General features: G+C 45.3%; 1 protein-coding gene, 1 non-coding gene and 1 pseudogene across 3 annotated transcripts in view; 2 read left to right on the top strand and 1 right to left on the bottom strand.

Annotated features, from left to right (window-relative positions):
• The first annotated feature begins 720 nt into the window (after positions 1–720).
• LOC114618925 lies at positions 721–1,218 on the top strand (annotated as a pseudogene).
• A 12,477-nt stretch (positions 1,219–13,695) lies between these two features.
• Positions 13,696–13,802, top strand: LOC114618937. The gene has a single exon (XR_003711041.1). It is a non-coding gene; the product is annotated as a U6 spliceosomal RNA (small nuclear RNA).
• A 466-nt stretch (positions 13,803–14,268) lies between these two features.
• Positions 14,269–22,753, bottom strand: part of Lemd1 (LEM domain containing 1) — a 62,556-nt gene continuing 54,071 nt past the window's right edge. Inside the window, exons 5-6 of one of the 2 annotated variants that reach the window (XM_028764746.1) lie at positions 16,152–16,228; positions 14,269–14,957 (exon numbers count right to left, since the gene is read on the bottom strand). In XM_028764746.1, coding sequence (XP_028620579.1) covers positions 14,696–14,957; positions 16,152–16,228 — 339 coding nt within the window. In that variant the 3' untranslated portion in view covers positions 14,269–14,695. The remainder of the gene's footprint in view (positions 14,958–16,151; positions 16,229–22,753) is intronic. The other variant, XM_028764747.1, reaches the window with a different exon arrangement.

The following is a 22,753-nucleotide window of genomic DNA, read 5'->3' as shown; positions in this document are numbered from 1 at the left end:
GGGTGCTCTATGTGTTATTCCAGGCTGGGCATTTTACATGATGCTCCAGACAAGCATTCTCACTATACAGCCCCAGCACAAACATCCAGACACACTCAGGAGCTGCTTTTACTGTGCACCGTCAACTCTTCACTTGGGCCCACAAGCAAACTAAAGGCAGGGAAAAGGCTGCCATCTTTACCTTTATTTAAATCTTTCTCCTTTACTCTGTGTATACATGCATGTTTGTGTGTGTGAATGTCTGTGTTTGTGTGTATCTGTTTGTATGTGAATGTGTTTGTATGTGTGTTTGTATATAAATGTGTGTATGAATGTGTTTGTATGTGAGTATGAAAGTGTGTATATGAATGTGTGTGCATGAGTGTGTGCGTGTGTTAATGCCAGATTATGGATCTCAGAGGACAAATTCTAGGAGTTGGTTCTTCTACCACAGAGGTTTCAGGGTTTGAATTCAGGTCAAAATGCGTGGGACCTTTACCCACTGAGACATCTTGCTGGCCCATAACTTACGGTTTTTAACATCCGTGCTGGAGACTCTTTAGGAAGACAAATGCTGCCTCTGGAGGCAATTCTGATTTTATCTGACAAATGGAAGTTTCCAACTCCCAGCCAGGTTTCCACACTTTCTGTGTCTTCTTAATTCCTCTCCTTTTTTAACTAAAAATTGTATTTGAGATTCTTTTCTTTTTTCTGCTTAAAAAGACAAAGAAGGTTTTCCATCTCCGGCCGCCATAGAGAGAGGAGCCGCCGCCATGTCCGCGCACCTGCAATGGATGGTCGTTCGGAACTGCTCCGGTTTCTTGATCAAGAGGAATAAGCAGACGTACAGCACGGAGCCCAATAATCTGAAGGCCCGAAACTCCTTCCGTTACAACGGGCTAATTCACCACAAGACCGTCGGAGTGGAGCCTGCAGCTGATGGCAAAGGGGTCGTAGTAGTTGTGAAACGCAGATCCGGTCAGCGAAAACCTGCCACTTCTTATGTGAGAACCACCATTAACAAGAATGCTCGGGCTACTCTCAGCAGCATCAGGCACATGATCCGAAAGAACAAGTACCGCCCTGATCTTCGTATGGCGGCCATCCGCAGGGCCAGTGCCATCCTTCGAAGCCAGAAGCCTGTGGTGGTGAAGAGGAAACGGACCCGCCCCACCAAGAGCTCCTGAGCCCCACGCCCAGAAGCAATAAAGAGTCCACTGACTTGTTCTTAAAAAAAAAAAAAAAAAAAGACAAAGAAGAGGGTTGGAGAGGTGGCTCTCTCATTGTAGAGTATGTATGAGCATGCATGCATGCATGCACGCGCGCGTGTACACACACACACACACACATGCACACACACACAAAATGAAAATAACAAGACAAAGAAATGGTAAAACTGTAAGATGATTTTGACCCAATATTTGCCCCTTAGCACTGCCATAGGGTGAGTTCCCTCTAATAGGGCCCAAGACAAGGAGCCGTTTATGAGCATGCTCTGCAGAAAGGCTGTTGGTGTCTACAGCAGGGAAAGGAAGGAGCCCAGGAGAGCTGTGGCTTCAGGTGGAGTCTAGGCCCTGTCTGATGGCAGTGTGGGCACACTGGCTTCTCTAATGCAGAATGGTCCTCCCTTCATCTTGATGCTGGCCAGGTGGGTTGTTGTTGTTGTTTCGTTTGGTTGGTTTGGTTTGTTTGTTTTTTTTCCAGTGTCAAGCTGTGAGCTGGACAGGGGTGAGTACAACTGAAGAGGAGAGGCAGCTCCAGCAACTGATGTCCACTACAGGAAAGGAATGTCTCCACAGCAGGGACAGGGGTATTGACTCTGGATGGGGATTCAGGCAGATCACCAAACAGTATTCATTCAAACATTCGGAATAATCAGCTTTTGTTATGATTTAGATACAAAATACACTCCCCTTCACACACACACACACACACACACACACACACACACACACGTCTGCACAGGTACCTATGTTCATCCTCAGCTGGTAGTGTTCATTTGGGAAGTTATAGCATCTCTAGGAACTGGAGCCTCTCTGGAGGAAGTTATCAGTAGGCAGGGTGGACCCTCAGGCTTATAGCTTAGTCTCACTTCCTGTCCTTTGTCCCACCCTGCTTCATGTACCCCTGAGACATGAGAAGGAGAGGAGCCCTGCCACATGTCCCTGCTACCATGTGGACCATGTTTCCTCAACCATGCATGAGTCAAATCCGATCCTTCCTCTCGTAAGCTAGTTCTTGCCATGTATTTGGTCACAATAACTAACACAAATGTTTGTGTCTGTTCACCCCACCATGTCCTGAGCCCCTGGATGAAGCAATGACTGGTTACTATACCTCACCTCCTAGGAGAGAGCCTGGTGCAGCAAGTCCTCCATTCGTGGCAACAAGATGGAATACAATTGAGGAAAATTACAACAGCTTCTGAAGCCACAAACTGTAGCTCTCTGAAAAGAGGTTGCCAGCTGAATGAGGTACCAATAGGAAAATGGATACACCGGATCACAGAGGTGTAAATTAGAATGAGTGAAAGCAGGCCACAACCTTCACATCACTGCAGAGGTGTGGTGGTTTAAGTGAAAATGGCCCCCATAGACTCATAGGGAGTGGCACTGTGAGGTGTGGCCTTGGTGGAGTGGGTGTGGTCTTGTCAGAAGAAGTGTGTTATATTCTCTTCCTGCTGCCTCTGGATGCAGATGTAGAATTCTCAGCTCCTTCTCCAGCACCTGTCTGCCTGCATGTCGCCATGCTTCCTGCCATGATGATAATGGACTACACGTCTGAACTGTAAGCCAGCTCCAATTAAGTGTTTTTTTTTTATAAGTGTTGCCATGAGTCATGGGGTCTCTTCACAGCAATATAATACTAAGACAAGGGGTTACCAAAAAGGCAAATCTGTTCACCCGAGTAACTCATCTCCACTTTGGAGTGCATGACGTATCTAAAAGGCACCTTCTTATGGCTTCTTATGTGCAGGAGTCACATACTGTCACATGGGAAGCCTAGGCTGGGGATAGACAGGTTTCTTCTTTCTGAGTTCAGGTTTGGAAAAGCCTACAGCTGACTGATAGATGATTAAAGACATGTTCCCAACACTGACCCACGTGGCCTGCTGTCTCAAATAATGTCCCTTTTCAAGGAAGCTGCTGCAGAGTGCTGCCCACGGCCTTTTGCCCAGATGCAGTATCAGGCTTATGAGAGAAATACAACACAGGCAATCCCTGGAACCTGCATGGCTGCCACCACTCAAATGAAGGGAAATCCTGTCCCCTGAGACCTCACCCACTGAGATGTATTTATCACACTTGTCAAAAATCAAGAAAGGGGTCTGGAAGTGGTGATGGTACATGGCTTTGATCCCAGCACTCTGGAAGCAGAGACAGGAGGATCTCTCTGAGTTCAAGGCCAGGCTGGTCTCTAGAGAGAGTTCTGGGACAGCTAGGGCTACACAGAGAGACCCTATCTCAAAACAAAACAAAACAAAACAAGAAAAACATTCAAGAAAGGGATCCTGCCTGACTTCTGAATTTGATAGTGAAGATAGGCATGGGATACAGTGAAGAAAGCTAGCAATCAAGGCATTGACAAGCAGCAAAGGATTTCCATGGGCCTCCATGAAAAATCCTATGAAAGAATACTGTTAGTAGAATTCTTAATGAGTTTGGGGCTAGAAAATGCACAGGAGCAACCCAGGATATGATGGGTTCTACTAGAACAAGAAGTGCTGAAACCACAGCGCCAAGTGAGTCAACCCTGAGCCTTCTGGTACATTCTGGTTAGACTGTATAGAAAATGGGGGTGAGGGATTTATCCAGGTACAGTTTATCTTGGCTACAAAATGATATGCTGGCATATGATATCTATACAGAGATAGAAAACTAGGTTCTACAAATAGACTCTAAGCTACAAGCATATCTAATTTACCCAGTTTTATTTATTTATTCACTTGGTTGGTTGGTTAGTTAGGGCTGCCCTCATACTTGTTATGTAGCTGGAGTCCGCTCAAACTATTTTTTTTTAAGATTTATTGTATGTATATGAGTACACTGTCCTTGTCTTCAGACACACCAGAAGAGGGCATCAGAAGCCATTACAGATGGTTGTAAGCCACCATGTGGTTGTTGGGAATTGAACTTAGGACCTCTGGAAGAACAGTTAGCGCTCTTAACCACTGAGCCATCTCTCCAGCCCCCACCCTCCCTGTCAAACTTTGACCCTTTTGCCTCTACCTTTCAAGTAAAGAAATCATAGGTATACAACTATGCGTTTTTGTTTTAAAGACTATTTTAGGGGATTGGAGAGATGGTTGAGGGGAAATGCCCAACAGTAATTCTCTAACCCAGCCCCTTCCCCCCACCCCCACACACACACTATGAATTTGACTCAGGTTAGGTCTCACGCTGATTGACTCACGCAGTGTGGATCCTTTTGTGACTGGCACATTTCACTCTTAATAACATCCCCTCAGTTCATCATGAGCTCAGTGTCACCTCAGAGAACCTAGTGCTTGTCCTACACATGAAGGAGCCCTTCATCCCCACAAGGAGCAGGCTGGCCCACCTTGCCCTCCTTTTACCCATAGGCCTTTGCTCTTCAGCACTGTGAGAGGAGCAATGTGCTCCTCCCAGCAACAGAACCATCCTAGCTCACCAACATGCCCCATGCTCTTCTTTCTGTATCTTCATTTGAGGAGCTGCCCAACATCTCTCTCATGAAAGGGAAAAGAGTTACTCTCTAGTCAGAACAGTAACAGTTATGAATAAGCCATTCCTAAGACACATTCCCCCTGTTCCCTCCCCACAGCATTAGGTAACCCTTAACTCCATAGAGAATTTTAAGAACCGCTCTCTAGGAACTGAAGCTGTCACACTAACCCTGTTGCCAGGCAATGGAGAGCAACGTCCTCAGTCTATGCCTGCGGAGTGCCTAAAATACTTCCCGTGGCTCTCCAGACGTTAATGCATTAGCCTGGGCTGCATTTAGGTGACCCGTGCGCAGGAACAATCTTGGGAGCTGTCTTTGTGTCTTTCTCTGAGGGGGAGCAGCCCTGCCCCAGCCTCTTCACTTCCTGCTCATGCCCAAAAGGACCAAGAAGGAAGTAGCTCTGTGCTGTGTACCCAGTGGCAAGGAAGTCCCACATGACCCTCTTCAAAGGGCTTCTCATTCTTGGACAATGTTGCTTCACACAAACTGATGGGTTTTCTTCCATCAAAGTATCTATGGGGATCTTTCCAGCTAATCACTGAGTTAGCTAGGGGCTTTCTTGGTGGGTGTGTGGGTGTATGTGTGTGTGTGTGTGTGTCTGTGTATGTGGAGTACATGCTTCTGTGTATGTGTACACATGTGTGGTGTATACTCCTGAGTATATGTACATGTGTGAACACTCCTGAGTGTGTATGTACGTGTGTGTGTGTACTCCTGTGTGTACATGCATGTGTGTATATTCTTGTGTGTGTGCAAACATGCATGAAGATGCCAGAGGTTGGCCTTGGATATATTTCTGTATCATGTTTCATTTTATGTCTTTGAGGCAGGGTCTCTCAGTGAACCTGGATTGTTGGGCCAGATTTGCTGAGCAGAGCCACTGGATCCTTCTGTGTCCTCAGGGCCCCAGTCCGGGAGTCACAGGCACGCCTGGCCACACCCAGCTCTTCGTATGGATCCTGGGAGTTGGCATCAGGTCCTGAGGTTTGTACAGGAAGCACTTTACCCCACCCCAGCACTTTCTTATTTTAGTCTTGGAGAAAGTTCTGGCTTCAGAAAAGAATAAAGTTTAATTTTACTTCAGTTCCTCGAATCAACAAGGCTTTCCTTTTTTAGCTGTATTTCTTTTCTTACAGTTGCAGGGATGGGAGCTGGGCCCTTGCACGAGCTCAGGCTAGGCAACACTCTGACACCAAACCTCATCCCCAGCCACTCAACAAGAATTCCCCTCAGGGGGCTGTGGGGGTGGCAGGGTTGGAAGAGGGAGATTAAAATAAAACAGCACTGCAAACATAAATAACCCTTCTTGATTTTGAGACTCACCAGCAACCTCTATTGATCTGGACAATGTGGTCTGACACCTCTCTATTTATGACTAGCAACGAAAATAACGCGGTTCTTAACCAATTATTTTAAAAGGGGGTAGCACAGCATTTCTGTGAATATCATAAAAAAACAACAAAAATAGAGCCTTTAAGATTTTCTCCCATCTGCCATCCTGCATGCACACTGGCTGAATAAAGACGTAAACAGTACAGACGCTGTAGAACAGGCCTCCCTGCCCTATATAGAGAACACCGGCCAGGGCTCGCGTGTGTCATGCAGTGAACCAGATTTTGCTGCTTCAGCCAGTATAGCCTGCACCTGTTAACAATCCTGGAAACCACTCTAACTGGGTGGCAGTTATGGCCCTGCGATAGGCAGTAGCGGTGACCTTTACAGACATGAGCACAACCAAGGCCCTGGGGGTGTCAGCCTGTCCCTAGCTGAGGCTGCAGAGTGCAGGCCACCAGAACGTCTTGCAAGCCATTGTTCATGTTAGGGACTTCTCTTCAAAGGAACAAATAAGAGGCAAGATCTGGGTCACTGTCTTGAGGTTTCAAATGTCTGTTTGGATTGGAAAGTGCTCAGGAGGAAACAGGCACTTTCTGGAGTGCAGGGCTAGGCTTGAAAAGAGACGCGCGACTACTGAGAACACTGTAGCTGTCTTTTGCGACTGTGTGGGCTCTTATTTCCTCCACCCTTCTCCATCCCTTTCCATCTTTCAACCCCTCGACACTAGATGGGAGAGAAACAGGGACAGAGGGCAAAGGGGGAGAGACTGTCATAAGACTACTGCCTGCTAGTTAGAGGTGTGAGATCCTTGGGGCAAAGTTGATATGCCTCTCCAGGAGAGCTAATTTCTTCTTGTTGTTTCTTCTTTTTGCACGACTACTTAACAAACCACCAGCAACCCCACCTCACGGGGTGGGGCCTAGCACTTATATACCCTCTGAAATGTTCCCAGCATTCCAGACATCACACAATTGCAGAAACTATCTGCAGCTGCATACAAGGCAAAATCACCATACTCTAAGAACTGACTCGTGCTCCCCAAATACCTCAGACTTTCAGCTACAGCTCCTTTCGAGAAGCCTCCTCTCTCAAGCTATCTCATGGGTGGCAGTGGAAACTAACAGGAAGACAACCAGAGAGAAGGAGCCACTGTAACCTGGGTGTCCTTGGGTTCACTGTAATTCTCCTGCCTCTGCTCTTGGATTCTTAGAATCTAGCTGAGTGTTACCCAGTACAGTTGATTCTAGAAAGTATATATATATATATTTTTAATGCTTTGCCAAGTTCAAATTTACCCTGATGAAGACCACAATGAGCTTTAAGACTCCATGAGCAGAATCTTTCCTTCCCCGGTAGCCATATTGCTCAGGACCCCTTCACGCTTCCCTCTGATCCCTCAGTCACCATTGTGTCGCTGGTAGTGCTATGGCAGTGCTGTACTCTGCCAGGCTGAGTTCTCTTATAACCTCACCCATGGTTGCCGCGTTCTTTGAACTGACTCTTACTCATCCTTTGCCTTAACCATGACGTCATTTTCAAGAAGTTCCCACACCCAGTGTCTTTGATGACTATCCCCAGGACAGACAGCCTGTGCCATCTTCAAAGGACATGACTCAGCATCTGTAAATGGCTCTCAAATTCTACATCCCAGCACCACTGTGTGTTCCTTGAGAGCAGGAACTGTGCCTGCTGTTGGTATTGTTTGTCACTTTATCATAAGAGCCTAGGGTTGCAAATTAGTTGTTGAATTTGTATCGCTTTGGTGTCCTACACAGACAGGTTCTCTCCCTGGGGAAGCAGTCTCAGCATACTCCTGCTCCTGAGAAACTTAAACCCCACCTTCCTCTATCCTGAGTCCTCTCAGTGTCTATTAAAGATGGGAAAACCCAAGGTGTCTTTTTCTGCTGTCACAAACCATGTCTCTTCTGACAACTGATAAATGACTTTCCTCCTCACATACAGAGCAATTCTGATGCCACACTCCCCAGCAGACACCAGGCGATTGTCCCCTAGTTCAGTTCTGACACTATCTCCCTGAAGAGAGGGAAAGATCCCACGGGTGAGGGCTCAGTCCAAGTATGACCTCTCCAGACTGGTGGTATAACCTGTGCTTCTGATGAATCTGGCTGAGACTTGCAGGCTGCCTTTGCTGACTCCGCACTTGGGCCTGCAGTTGACCTATGGGAAACTAGCAGCATCTCTGCCGCCATTTTGCAGCTGTCTTCTTTGCTCTGTGTACTTCTGTTCTGCAGTCACCTTAGGTTTCAGGAACAACAGGTCCGAGAAACATCTGTGACTGGAGTGGAATCTACACTTTCTTCTTTCTACAAGGCTTCCTTGACTAATTATGAGATAATAATCAGCTAGACCACACTCTGAGGCTGAGGAGCCATACATGCCTTTTGTTCTGTTTCTGTCTGGTCTCTCTATGTGGTTCAAATCCCTTCACCACCTCTTCTCATATGGCTTTTTAGTTTTTGTTTTTGTTTTTGTTTTTGTTTTATGCAGATAAGAGTCTCACTCTGTGGCTATGGCTGGGTTGTAACTTGCTATGTGTACCAATTTTTTTTGCTTTTAGGCAAGTGACTGAACCTGATTTTTTTTTGAACCCTCAGGATAGCTGGGCATCAGAGTGTTATATATCTCAAAACAAACAGTGAGCAGGTTTAGCTGGGGTGGGGGGTCTGAGCCTTTGAGTGACAGGTCATGAAACTAAGTTGTGTGCACTTCCTTTGAACTGATTCCAGGAATCTGACTTTTAAGTACCAATTGAATGCACACACACACACACACAGCTTCTTAGAGGTGTTTTCTTCATTAAGTATGCATAGGTGTTATGTGGATTCTTCTTATTTCTTGTCCAGTGTTCTTCTCCCTTGTTTGTGTAATATAGAGGCAATTAAAGCCAAAAGCTTTTCCCCAATCTCCCTTGATGCTCTGGATTAAACATATAATACAAAGCAGGTAATCCTTGTTGTCCTGCCTTAATTAAATGCTGGTCTCATAGCCTGAGCAGAACTTGCAGCAGTACTAAGGTATCAGACCAATGTCTGTGGGTCAGCCTTTCTCTTCTTCCTCCTCCTCTTCCTCTTCCTCTTCTTCTTCCTCTTCCTCTTTCTCCTCCTCCTCTTTTTGTCCAAGATATGTTCTCTGTGTAGCCCTGGCTGTCCTAGAACTCACTCTGTAGACCAAGCTGGCTTTAAACTCAGAGATCCTCCTGCCTCTGGCTTTCTAGTGCTGGGATTAAAGATATGCACTACCATACCTGGTTTACACTTCTTTTTAAATGTTTTTTTTTTTATGTGTATGGGTGTTTTGCCTGCATGTATATATCTCTATACCATTTGTGGTGCCCATGGAGACTACAGAAAGGCATCATATCTGAAACTGGAGTTGCAGACAATTGTGAGCCACCATGTGGGCGTTGGAAGTCAAACCCAAGTCCTCTGGAATTGTAGCCAGTGCTCTTGACACCGCAGCATCTTCTCAGCCCCTCTTTGACATTCTCACTTCATGGTCACAGAATAGCTGCTGCAGCCCAATGAGATCACATATCTCTCAATATTTCCAATAATATAGTTATTTGCAAATGATTTTCTTGAGATTTATTTATGCATATTACCTGCATGGATGTTTATGTGCCATGTGTGTGCAGTGCCCACAGGGCAATAAGATGATGTTGGATCTCCTTGGGACTGGAATTACAGATGTTTGATAGCCACCATGTTGGGTGTGGGGGGATTGGACCCTGAATCTCTAGAAGAGCAGTTAAGTTCTCTTAACCATTGAGCTATCTCTCCAGACTCTCAGATTTTCTTAATCACAAAGAGATGTGGCTCCTGGGCACTGGGTGGGTATAAAGATTGCTGGAAAATTGTTAAAATTACTGTTATCATTAATGATACATTCTAAAGCTTTATATTATGTTTAGTTTCATGTAAATAAGCAAAGATATTGGGGGTGTGGCTACTGGACTCACTAATTAGCAGATAAACTTTCTTTTCGTGCCAAACTGCCTTGAGCAAAAGGACTGTCCATCTAACAGCTACCCACCCGAACACTCCATAGATGCCTGACAAACTGCAAAAGACAGCAGCGGAGAGGTGGCACCTCAGTCATGGTTTGGACAGTTTGTGTCAATCACAAGCCTGAAAGAAGCATTTCTAACTTGGCCACAGAGGGGCACATTTATCCAGTAGAAGGACTACTATAACCAACGAGACACTCATGATTGGTCCCAAACTAAAGCCTTGAAGGCTGGTTGGTGCTACACAACAGCTATGAGCGAAGGCTGTGGTGACTGGCCTAACTAAACAAGACATCTCTGGATGTGAACGGAAGTTATATAAGCTCACCTAGTACACTGACTGGGAGACATTTTCCTATGTTGTCTCCCCTAGTATAGCAGTTTCCTGGAAATAAAACATCATCCTGGAGGAAGGCTCCTTAAGATTCAGGAAGTCCTAAGTTGAAAGTTCCCTTCATGAAGAAGCCAGGAGATTCATATGAGACTCAGGAGTATACAAACTTCACTGCCTAGGAAAACTATAACTCATAAGATTCAAGACATAAAAGTAGTAAACTGAGTCAGGCAGTGGTGGTGCACGCCTTTAATCCCAGCACTCGGGAGGCAGAGGCAGCAGGATCTCTGAGTTCAAGGCCAGCCTGATCTGCAGAGTTCCAGAACAGCCAAGGCTACACAGAAAAACCCTGCCTTGAAAACCAAAGAGGAGGAGAAGGGGGTTAGGGGGAGGGAAGAAGAAGAGAAGGAGAAGGACAAGAGGAGGAGGAAGAAGGAGGAGCAGCAGGAGGAGGAGGAGGACCATCATAGGTAGAAAGAGGAGGAGCTGGCTGGAAGATCATGATCCATCAAGCTGTGGTGTCCTCCAGATGCTGGAGTTGTCCATGGGCTGTCTCTCATAATGGGGTGAGCCTTTCAATGGTGAAGCTGTATTTGAGTCACCCTGTTCCTGTAACTAACCCCAACAAACATTGTTTCACCAAGTTGGGTTTTGCCATTGTTACATTAGTCTGTCATCAGGCCCCTGAGTAAGTCTTACACAACACCTGGTATTGCAGCAGAGATGCACGAGAGACACCCCAAGTGGTCTCTCCCTGCCTGCTCTCAGACGCGCAGGCCACACTGGACATGAAGAAGCAGCAGAGCATAGTGGCAGTGAGTGAGGATCCAGTGTGACACTAAGCAGCACCAGCCACACCCAGCCTCGGACAGTGACTTGATCCCAAAGCGTCCCACCAGCCTGATCTCCTGAACATCATACGCACCATTCAGTGGATTGAAACCTGGAGATCCAGCAGGGGCCTCCAACATTGCCCCGTGCTGTGTGAGCCAATGTTGCCTGGCACTGTCCCCTGAGTTCCAGTGTCACCTGGCACTGCCCCCTGAGTTCCAGGCTTCCAGGTACAGCTACTGAATAGCTTGACAAAGTCTGGCTGCCTTAAAGCAGCCATAGTGGCTAGCAGCTGTTTTTGATACTGGCCAGTAGGCTTAGAAACAACCTGCTTACCAAGAGAACCTGGTTCTGGAGTTCTGGGCCCTGGCTTCAGAGCCAGAAATGTCCACTTAATTGTGGAAGAAGGGTTGGGGGAAGCCCTGACAGGACCACTTGATGGTTAAAGAGGTGCTTGCCTGCAGAAGCCTAGGACCCATCTGGCGATGCTAGTATGGCTATGTGACCCAGGACACCCTGCTGATCCATTCAGAGAACCCATCCTCTCAAAAGTCACCTTACCTCTGGGAGGAGGTGATGTCTAAGTGATCCTAGCTACACCCAAAGCCCAGTTGCTGAAGGACCACCCTCTAGGTATCTAGCTCCCAAATGCTGTCCTAACAAAGGCAAGTACCCTCAGTTATCCATCCTGCTGGCAGCCACGGGCAACTAAAGGAGCAGCCGAAGGTTCAACAGTGACCAAGAAAAGAAAGGTGGGAGTGGAAGAGAGGTGACAAAAAAAATATAGAAGAGACAATGCAGGCTGTGACCCAGAACTAAGGGAACTGATACTTGAGGCTGGCACACCAGCTGCTGCTGGAGAAGACATAAGCTTCTAGGGGCCAGCATGCGAGCAGCTTTCTTCTCATCTACCCAAGATCTCTCTCTAAGCAAAGGGGAAGATGACGATATTTTCTACAGTTGGTTCATGTGAATAAGATTCTATTTTACTTGCTTAATAATATAACATATTTTAAGCTCTAGACTTTTTATGATAACAAAACTGTGTAGGCAAGCCTTACTAGATGTTTGTGTTCCTTGCAATATACACAGTATGTACAATATGTGATCATTTTTTTGTGTGGTGTGTGCTAGTTTTTTGTCAACTTGACACCAACTAGAATCCCCTGTGAGGCAGGAACCTCAGTTGAGGTACTGCCTCCATCAGATTGGCCTGTGGGACACTTTCTTGGTTAATGACTGATGTGGAGGGGCTCAGAACAGTGTGGGCGGTACCATCCCCTATGCAGGTGGCCCTAGGTTAAGTAACAAAGCCTAGCTAGCAAGCAAGCCAATGAGCAGCACTCCTCCCTGGTCTCTGCTTGAGTCCCTGCCCTGACTTCCCTCAGTAATGGATCATGGCGGGAGCCATGCACACCAAATTAACCCTTTCCTCCCCAGGAAAATTTTGTTTAGTGTTTCATCACAGCAATAGAAAGCAAACTAAGACAGGGGTAGCATTCTCTCTCTCTCTCTCTCTCTCTCTCTCTCCACACACACACACACACACACACACTTAGTATAATTTTTAAAAGTTATATTTTTCTCATTAAAAAATTAACACATAGTGTTTGTAGAATCTTTAAATCATGCTGTGCTTTCCCCTCTCCTATTGTGACATTATGATAATGCAGTACAAGTCTGTCCTTTTTGATTACCATTAAAAAAATAAAAGCATGTTGGGGCTGGAGCACTGGCTTTAGAGTTAAGAGCACTTGGTGCTCTTGTAAAGGACCCAGGCTTGGTACCCAGCAGTCACACAGTGGCTCACAATCATCTGTAACACCAGTGTAGGAGATCTGATGCCCTCTTCTGACTCCCACCGGCACTAGGCATCACATGGTGTACATGCATGCATTCAGGCAGACACTGTTATATATAAAATAAAATTAGTTTAAAGAAAACTCCAGTTGAGTGCTTTCTATGATAATCTGGGTGTTGATGGTTTCGTTACTCCTTCATCTCTAAGAGGCAATGTTTCTGTTTACTGGACTAGTCCCCTTGTACCTTTGTATAGGGCTTGTTTTAGCTGCCATAAAAATTGCTATAGGACCTCTTCCACTTGTGAGCCTGGCTGGAATCCAGACCTCACTCTTGCTTGGCAGGGCTCAACCTCTGACCCCTAGCCCCAGCCAACCTCTAGTGTTACCGACTGAGGCAGCCTTTCCCACGGTGGCTCCGCCCCAACAGTGCCTAAATTTGACCCCCAGCTGATCCTCATTCTCCAGCATCACACGGAATTCACCTCTGTCCTTTGCAGTGTTCTTGTAGATTTTGAGGGTCACATGATTCCTGGTCAAGAAAACATGGTCTAGCTACCTCTGTCTCCAGATTAAAACATTTCCTCCTGGAGAGATGGGAGGAAGGTGTATAAAACCCACAAGACACTTTCAATAATTCACAGGACTCATGAGGCCCCTTTCTGAGCTCACAGAACTGTAAACAAGTGCTCTCTTCGGCAGCACATATACTAAAATTGGAATGATACAGAGAAGATTAGCATGGCCCCTGCGCAAGGATCACACACAAATTTGTGAAAAGTTCCATATTTTTGGATTGACAAACCCTCCCCCAATAAAAGATCATCATTCCTATTAGAGAACAAAAAAAAACTATAAACAACTTCCAGAGAAAAGAGACTCTTCTGGTGGAGCTGCCGCCCGCTGTTAGAGAACTCCAAAAGCCAGTTTTCACCACGAGTTCTCACCCGTGCTGGAGAAAGGACTCTTAACTCTGGTGCCTATAAATAATCACAATAAGCTAGATTCACTAACCTAAACTGGATTCCTAGATTTTGTTTTAAGGGTCTGTCCTCTGTGTCATATCTGGGAAAGACACTTATGTACATCTTCTCAGGAAAAGTCACCAACTGCCACCAAGAAATAGAAAAATCAGAGCCAGAGATGAAGTTAGGTCCGATGACTGGGGAAGAACCCATCTGAGTCTGAGGGATTACTGCTGCAGAGGCAGATTTATGCTGTATCAAGGTCACTGTCGTCAGCATGCCAAACTGGAAATGTCACCACTATCTGGACACTTGGACATATTTTATTAAGAACATAATTTTCTCCTTGTTTCTATGCTCTGTAGTATGCAAGTGGTCTCAGTCATAAGAATGTGAAGCCTTTTCGGCTGGGGAAAAAAGCGGACGAGAGGAAACCGGAAGGAGGGCTGAGGGCGGGAGGCCCAGGCAGTTTCCCTTATAGAAGAGCGCTCTGATGTATTAGCACGTTTAATGATGGCTTACTTGGCTTACAGACCATCATGCACCACCATGCTGCCTGGTTCTGCCCTTGCTCTTCCACCTGGCTGAACCCAGAAACAGCCAGGAGAGCCAGTATAGGGCGGGGAGAGGTTGCTTGGTTGTAGCCATGGCCCTTCTGCACGGCTCTATGGTTCTTGTTAAAGGTCGGGACACTGCAGACGCTGCTTTGCTCCTAAGGAGTTTAACCCAAGAGTGGCTTCTTTTCCACAATTATGTAGACAAACAACACAATGAAGAAAATCCCAAGGACAGCCAGCTTCAAGCTCCATGGGACGCTGTTCTCAGGGCTCTGGCATAGGAAGCTGTTCCCGGGACTCCGGCATGGGAAGTAGTTCCTGGGATTCTGGTATGGGAAGCTGCTCTTGGAGCTCTTGTTGCTTTTGTAGTAGTCTTCTTTGGAGACACATCTACGCTTGACCCTCGGACTTGGTCTTGCAGCATGCCTGTGGAAATATATCAGAGGCTCTTAGGATTGTAATTAGCTGTTTTCTGATCATCTCTGAGGGTATATGTGTACAACTCAGAGGCCCTAGATCCACTGAAAACATGTTAGTGTCCATGGCTATGAACCCAATACCAGGGCGCGGGAGGATTCTCAGGATTCTCAGTGCTGCGGAGTATTCTGTCTGCTGTTACCTGCCTTTGAAACACTCAGTGCTAGCAAAGCCTGGCTCCAGGAACTTATGGTCTCTGGGTCCCCGGTGGAAAGCTGTACAAGGGATAGGGAGGAGTCATAACAGACCCTGTCTTTCTGTTTGCACAGGCTCAGCATCGACTTCCTGGGCGATGTGGAAGTGCTTTTCCATCCTCCTTAAAATCGACATTTAAAAGACTAGGAAGAGAATTGCGCTTAGTATCTGCAGAAACATCTGTGTGGCTTGTGATCTATGCTCCTGCTTCTCTGAACCTGCAAGACCAACTGAAGTTTCTTCAGAAGTTAGAGAACCTTAGCCAGGGAAGGCAGAAGGATCAGAGGTTCAAAGTCATCCTTAGCTAGAGAGCAAGTTCAAGGCACGCTGGGTTATATGTGACCCTGTCTTAAACATCCTCCCAAAAAATAGGAGCTTTGGAGTTTTCTCAGACATTAGTGGGGTTGTTGTTTGGTTGAGTCATAGGTTGGTATTTGGAGATTAAACCTAGGGCCTCATGCTCTACCAGTGACTTGCACCTTAGACTCCATGTCTGAGTGATGAAGTCACTTGTCAACTAGCTTTTATCAGAGCCTTTTCCCATCTAAAATATGAACTCTTATCCAGCCTCCAAAACACAAACAGTAACAACTCTTTCCAGATGACTCCAAATGAGGATTTGGGTTCTGGTTTGCATCCCTGGAGACTTTTTACATCTCCTTAACACCCTCCCCCTTCCAACCCCTGTTTTCTTATCTCCAAATATGAACGATAAAATATAGAATTTGGCTTTGACAATATTTGGTATTACAGGTCTATCTTCTTCCCAGAGGGTTCTCCCTAGGTTCAAGCTCTTCACAGATATCTGAATAATGAATTTTACCCCCAATAAATATCTATGTCTTTTTATGCTACATAAGATTTTGCTTGAGGCTGGTAATGGGCTTCAGGGCAGAGCTCTTGGCTAGCATGTCCAAGGCCCTAGGACATAGAAATATCAGCTTTTACCTGACTTTCTTTGTAGGCTTCTGGCTCAGGTAGTAGATGTCTAAGATTCTTCCTTTATTAGTAGATACCTCAAGACTCTGACATAAGCAGAAAGAAAATGCCAACAAGAATTTATTTGCAATGTCTTGTAATTTAGTTGTTACACTAGAAAAAAAAATCAATCTGAAAACTAGCCCAAGTTTTTGGCATACCAGGTAGTTTAATACTCATTGAGTTTGTCTTTCCTCAGTGGTCAGAAAAAGCACCCAGTGCCATGAAGTGATATTTTACTTCGGTGACTCATAGGAAGACAATAGACACCAGGGTGTCTAAAGTCACATAGTGAAAACAGCTATTGTTTCTAAGCATTAAGGCCACGTTCTGTCTCTTTTTACTAATTTGTGGCTTGGGGATTGTTTTCTTCTTCTTTGTTCCACTTTTTAAAAGTGTGTCGTCAAAATAAATAAATAAACAAACAAATAAAATTTAAAAGTGTATGTCATTTTCATGTAAATAATAAAGTTATTGAAAAAAAGTTGTCTGTGAGCAAGTACTAGAAAACAGCATGGGAAGAGAGCCATTTCTCTTTAAGAGAACAACTTGGAACAACTATGTTTTCTTTTTCAAAGATTTATCTTCTATTTGTGTGTGTGCGGGCACGTGCGTGCGTGCGTGCATGTGTGTGTGTGTGTGTGTGTGTGTGTGTGTGTGTGTGCAGGTACCCAAGGAGACCAAAAGAGGGCACCAGAGCCCCTGGAGCTGGAGTAAGCTGCTGTGAACTCCTGTGAATTGCAAGACATAAGAGTTCTGAGAACCGCCAGGCAGTGGTGGCGCACGCCTTTAATCCTAGCACTTGGGAGGCAGAAGCAGGCGGATCTCTGAGTTCAAGCCCAGCCTGGTCTACAGAGTGAGTTCCAGGACAGCCTGGCTTACACAGAGAAACTGATCTCAGGCTCTCTGAGAGCAGGATATATTATTAAATGATGAGTCATCTGTCTAGCCCTGTCTTGTCTCTGTCTCTGTCTCTCTCTCTTTTCTTTTCTAATTAAAAAAAAAGTCTTTGAGATTAGAGAGATGGCTCAACAGTGAAGAGTACTTACTGTTCTCGCAGAAGATTTGGATTAGGTTTCTAGCACCTATGTCAGGTGCATGTAAGCTCACACGCATGCGCGTGTGAACACACACACACACGCACATACAAATAAAAATGAGGAAAAAGTAAATCCTTCTAAAATTAAAAATATAACCTTTATGGCATTATATTTTTTGTGTCGATGTGTGGATGGTGTAAATTCACGTTGATATACTTGGGTGCATGGGTGTGTGCCTGTGCAAACTGCACTAATGGTTGGTGCTGCCAGAAACTGACATCCGCTGCCTCCCTCACTTGCCCTCCACAGAGCGTGTTGAGGCACAGTCTCTCACGGGAACCCACAGCTCACTGGTTCAGCTATTCTGGCTAGACAGTTTGCTCCAGGGATCACCTGTCTCTGCTACCGAGTGCTGAGGTTTCAGGTATATGCCACCATAGGCTCCCAGCATTTACTATCTATGTGGGTGCCTGACCTCTGACCTCTGACCTCTGACCCCTGACCTACACTTGTGTTGCAAGTGCTTTTCCCAATAAGCCATCTTTCCAGCCCATATTTTCCAATAAAATGAAAAGCTGTAGCCTTTTGTTCCTTGTTTGTGAGACAGATCTATCAAGATCCAGGCATTAACGTACACAGATGACTAACACAGATCCTGGTGTGGAAGAAATATTCAATAAATATTGATAGTAACAACTGTGTTCAGTACTGTTAATTCTGAAGCAGAAATACACAGAGGTCCTTGTAGCAACAGAGACATTCTCATTTCAGCCATGTATAACTCAGAGACAGGAATTTCTACTTGTTTGCTGGTCACTAAAGCCTCACTGAGGCAGGCTCCAGGGTCTTGTCTAGAAAGTTCGAAGAGTGAGATTCGGGACAACGAAGGGTGAATTTCTAAAATATTTTATTATACAGAAAGCTTAGAGAACAGCCTAATCCCTTACCTCATCCTAAGTCTTATTTTTATACCCGTAAATAAGCATGGCTACCACCCCTCATCAAAGAAGTCTCTCTTACAACAAATAGAGGCCATCACAGAAAGCCTCAACTGGGCACAGTGGAGAGATGAGCCGACTGTGGGAGCCTGGCTCCAACAGATACATCTCCATCATGACTCCTGCATCTGCTGCTGAGGGACAACTCAGAAGACAGGGATGGAAAGCTAATAAGACTCAGGTTGCCAGGAAGTCCGCTGTGAAACAGTCTCTCACAGAAATGGCGGCACAAACAACACCTAAGCCATGGCAACATCAATACACAGGCTAACACGAAAAAGGGAACATCCCGTGGGGTCACACCCCTGGACAAGGAGCTACAGACAAAAGGAGAAGTTACTAGTCTATGGGTGAGGCCCCTAATTGGTAATCCAATATAAAGTGAGACTCTAAACCATACACACACAAACCACACAAATAACAGCCACAACAACAACACACACACACATATCCATGAAACAATAATTATTGAGGAAGAAGAGGCTATCGATCTGAGAGTGGTGGAGGGACAGACATGGAAGGAGTTGGATAGAAAAGACTGGACAGGGGCTAGAAGAAAGGAAGGGAAAGAAGGGAAGGAGAAAGTGATATAATTATATTTTAATTTAAAAGTAAAATAGCAATTTTTTTTTAAAAAAAGAAGGATTTATTGCAGAAAGAGGCCTTCAAAAGAGAGTGCCTGGAAGGTCAGGTTAGCATCCTGTGGGGAGAGCCCCTAAAGGGAGCTAGCTGTCCTTGAGCTGTGTGGGGGCTTTCCTTCTGCGCATGGTTCCCTCACCAAACCAGCAAGGTGGTCACAAGCAGCTCAGCAAATTAGGAGAGTGGCCATGCTTTGAAGTCCCTGCCGGGCAGGTGTTTACCTTTGACTGCTGGCCTTGGCCACTCTTGCTGACCCTGACCTTGGCAGGGTCTGCCAGCCGTCAGCTGAGATGTACCGGCAGCTCTGTTGGTAAGCTCATATTTGGCTCCTTGTCTAGGGGTCCAGGGTGGCCTCCTTCCTGGAACAGGCGAAAGCTTTTCACAAGCTGTTTTTTTGCCTACAATTTAGGGTATGTAGAAAAGTCAACAGATGCCTACATGTGTTTCTTGTGGGACATCATGGTTGCTGGTGACCTGCAGACACAGGCTTTGGCCTTCCGCATCCTGGTTGCCTTGGTTACCTCACACTCAGCTGCAAGCTTTTTTATTTCTCATCCCTAGTGTTTCCAAAATGACTTTTAAAATGGTAACACCAGTTTTTACTGTAATAATTTCTTTCTTTTTCCTTTTTTTTTTCACGACAGGGTTTCTCTGTATAGCCCTGGCTGTCCTGGAACTCACTCTGTAGACCAGGCTGGCCTCGAACTCAGAAATCCAACTGCCTCTGCCTCCCAAGTGCTGGGATTAAAGGTGTGTGCCACCATTGCCCAGCTACTGTAATAATTTCATGTTACTCTTTTTTTTTCTTCCTCCCTATTGTGGTGCTGGGGATCAAGTCATAGTTATAATTTAATCCTCAAAGGATGTCTGGGTCTATTATTTGGGATTTTTTAAAGATTTATTTATTTTATATACAGTATTCTGCCTGCATGTATGCCAGCAGGCCAGAAGAGGGCACCAGATCTCATTACAGATGGTTGTGAGTCACCATGTAGTTGGTGGGAATTGAACCTAGTACCTCTGGAAGAGTGTTCTTAACCACTGAGCCATCTCACCAGCCCTTGTTATTGTTTTGTTTTAAGACAGGGTTTCTCTGTATAGCCCTGGCTGTGATGGAACTCGTTCTGTAGACTAGGCTAGCCTCAAACTCAGAGATACGCTTACCTCTGCCCCCTAAGTGCTGGGATTAAAGATCTGTGCCACTACCACCTGTTTGTTAACTCCCATCCACCCAGCACAGGTCCCGTGTACCCCAGACTCACAGAGATCTGCTAGATGGACCATGGCCCTCTTTTCTGATAAAGTTGTCAGTCGATTCTGGAGATGAACTGAGGCACAGAAAGGTTAGGAACCCTGATTGGAGTCATACAGTGTCATCAGTGGAGAATCCTGTACTCAAACACGGAAGCAGCCTCCTCTGTGCCTCTCAGTCTCCACAACTAACTTCTGTAGGAATCTTTATTACTCTTATCCATCCATGCTGAGCCTTTCTCTGTGTTCTAAGGCCCTAACCTACGAGTGTTATAGTGTACTTAAGGAGTACTTTTATATGCTGGTCAGTGGTGGCACATGCCTTTAATCGCAGCTCTTGGAAGGCAGAGGCAGGCAGATTTCTGAGTTCGAGGTCAGGGCTACACAGAGAAACCCTGTCTAGAAAAACAAGGAGTGCTTTTATTTACCTACTTAGAAAACATGACTTTTTTTAAAAAAAAGGTTTATTTATTTATTCATTTAATGTGTGTGCATATATTCCTGAGTGTGTGTATACACACCATGTTTGTGCCTTGCCTAAGAAGGCCAGAAGATGATGTTAGATTCCCTGGAACTAGAGACGATTATGAACCACCATGTGGGTGGTGGAAGATGAACCCAGGTCCCCTGGAAGAAAAGCAAGTGAACTACTGAGCCATCTCTCCAGTCTGATTTGTTGTGTTTGCTGACATGCTGGGGTCTGCAGATACTGAGACTACCACACTATCCAAGCAGGGTAAGACACTGTGTAAGCACTCCATTAGTTGGACCTTGGTCAGTTGGCTCTAACAGCACCATGTCCTGTTTCACTTGTTCCCTGGAATCCTGGGACTTGAACAAGAATAGGCCTCACACCTCCATTGTGCCATCTGAGGCCTGGAGAAGGAGACAGGCTACCTCAACAGAACAATAACCCAAGGCCAACCAAGTGGACATCTGACCAGAAGACCAAGAGGCTGGACCTGAGTGTATGTCACATGGGACAACAGAAGGGATACCAACTTCTTGAGGTTACCACAGCGAAATGCCTTGGTCTTTAATGCTCTCATGATGCTCACTTGGGCACCTAATTCTGGTGACTAGACTGTCACAGACCCATCAGCAGATCCAGGGGCTTTGGCTTGATAGGGCAAGAAGATATGAACCCCGGGCTGGAGAGATGGCTCAGTGGTTAAGAGCACTGACTGTTCTTCCAGAGGTCATGAGTTCAAATCCCAGCAACCACATGGTGGCTCACAACCATCTGTAATGATATCTGATGCCCTCTTGTGGGGTGTCTGAAGATAGCTACAGGGTACTTACATATAATAAATAAATAAAAATTAAAAAAAAGATATGAACCCCACCTAATTCTGACCACAGCCATGGGAAGGCTGTAGTCTGTCTGCCATTTCTTCTCTGTCCTTCCCAGAGAAGAGCCTTTACCAGTGGCCCAGATGCCCAGACACGGCCTGCAGCTGTTTCCCTCTCTCCTATGCACCTGCTGGTTCAGCCACCTCCTAAGCAAAGCTTCTCAGGAACAGTGCTTCCCCAAGGTTCCCTCAGCCATGCATGAGCAGCAAGAGGTATTTAGTGCTGTTCCCAAGGGTGCTGAAAAATCTCTTTACCGAGCAAATTTTTAAAAACCTTTGGTTTAGAGAAAAATCTAAACATACACAAAAGTAGACAATGGAGTAAGTAGCCTCTGCACATCTGTCACACAACACCTTTTCTCTTGAGGTTAGAAATAGGAATGTTTAATAAAGCATTTACAATACAAGTGTATTACAATATAAAATTATAGGATTTCACAGCTTTTAGGCAATCAAATATTCCTGCCTTCTCTTCCTGTCCTAAGCTGTTTTAGCTCCTTTGTGCCTTCCCTTCCCTTTGTGTTGAGATGACATCTGCAGTGTTGCCCAGGATGGCCTGAATCCCTGGACTCAAGCATCCCTGGGCCTTAACATCTCACAAGCTGGGCTACAGGTGTGGAACACTATGCTAGCCTACCCTATTTTTTTTTTTTTTTTTTTTGTTTTAAGACAGGGTCTTTCTATCTAGCCTGGGCTGTCCTGGAATTTACCATGTATACTAGGTTGGCCTTGAATTCATGGAGATGCTCCTGTCTCTGACTTCCAAGTGCTGGTCTACCCCATTTTTAAATAAATTGTTTATTAAAAATATACATTATGTATATATGCATATGATGTATATATGTATATACACACATATGTGTGTGCATATATATACATGTATATATTTCACATATAGAGTCCTTGTGTAGTATATAAAGGGTAAACATTTTTCCCAATACAGAGTAGTTTTCACCTGTCCACTTGAGTGTAACCATCAGAACCACTACTAATCTACTAATGATGTTATAAAGCTGTATCTCAGGAAAAGGGTCACCAATATGTCAACTGGTGAACAGTAAAAAACTAATGCAAACAGCAATGTCAGCTGTCCATACACTGGATCTCCACACAAAGAAATCTAGAAGGAAATGACAACAAAACCAAGCCAATTGGTGTCTTATTATTAACCATCTACACTACTAGCTAATTTATACTTCTTTTTTCTATCTCTTTCTCTCTCTTTCTTCCTTTCTATTTCTTTCTTTCTTCCTTCCTTCCTTCCTTCTTTCCTTCCTTCCTCCCTCCTTCCC

The sequence above is a fragment of the Grammomys surdaster genome, unplaced genomic scaffold (assembly GCF_004785775.1).
Source record: "Grammomys surdaster isolate TR1022 unplaced genomic scaffold, NIH_TR_1.0 145, whole genome shotgun sequence".
NCBI classification, from domain to species: domain Eukaryota; kingdom Metazoa; phylum Chordata; class Mammalia; order Rodentia; family Muridae; genus Grammomys; species Grammomys surdaster.
The sequence above is the reverse complement of the archived record's forward strand: the minus strand, read 5'-3'. Positions and strand labels throughout refer to the sequence as shown.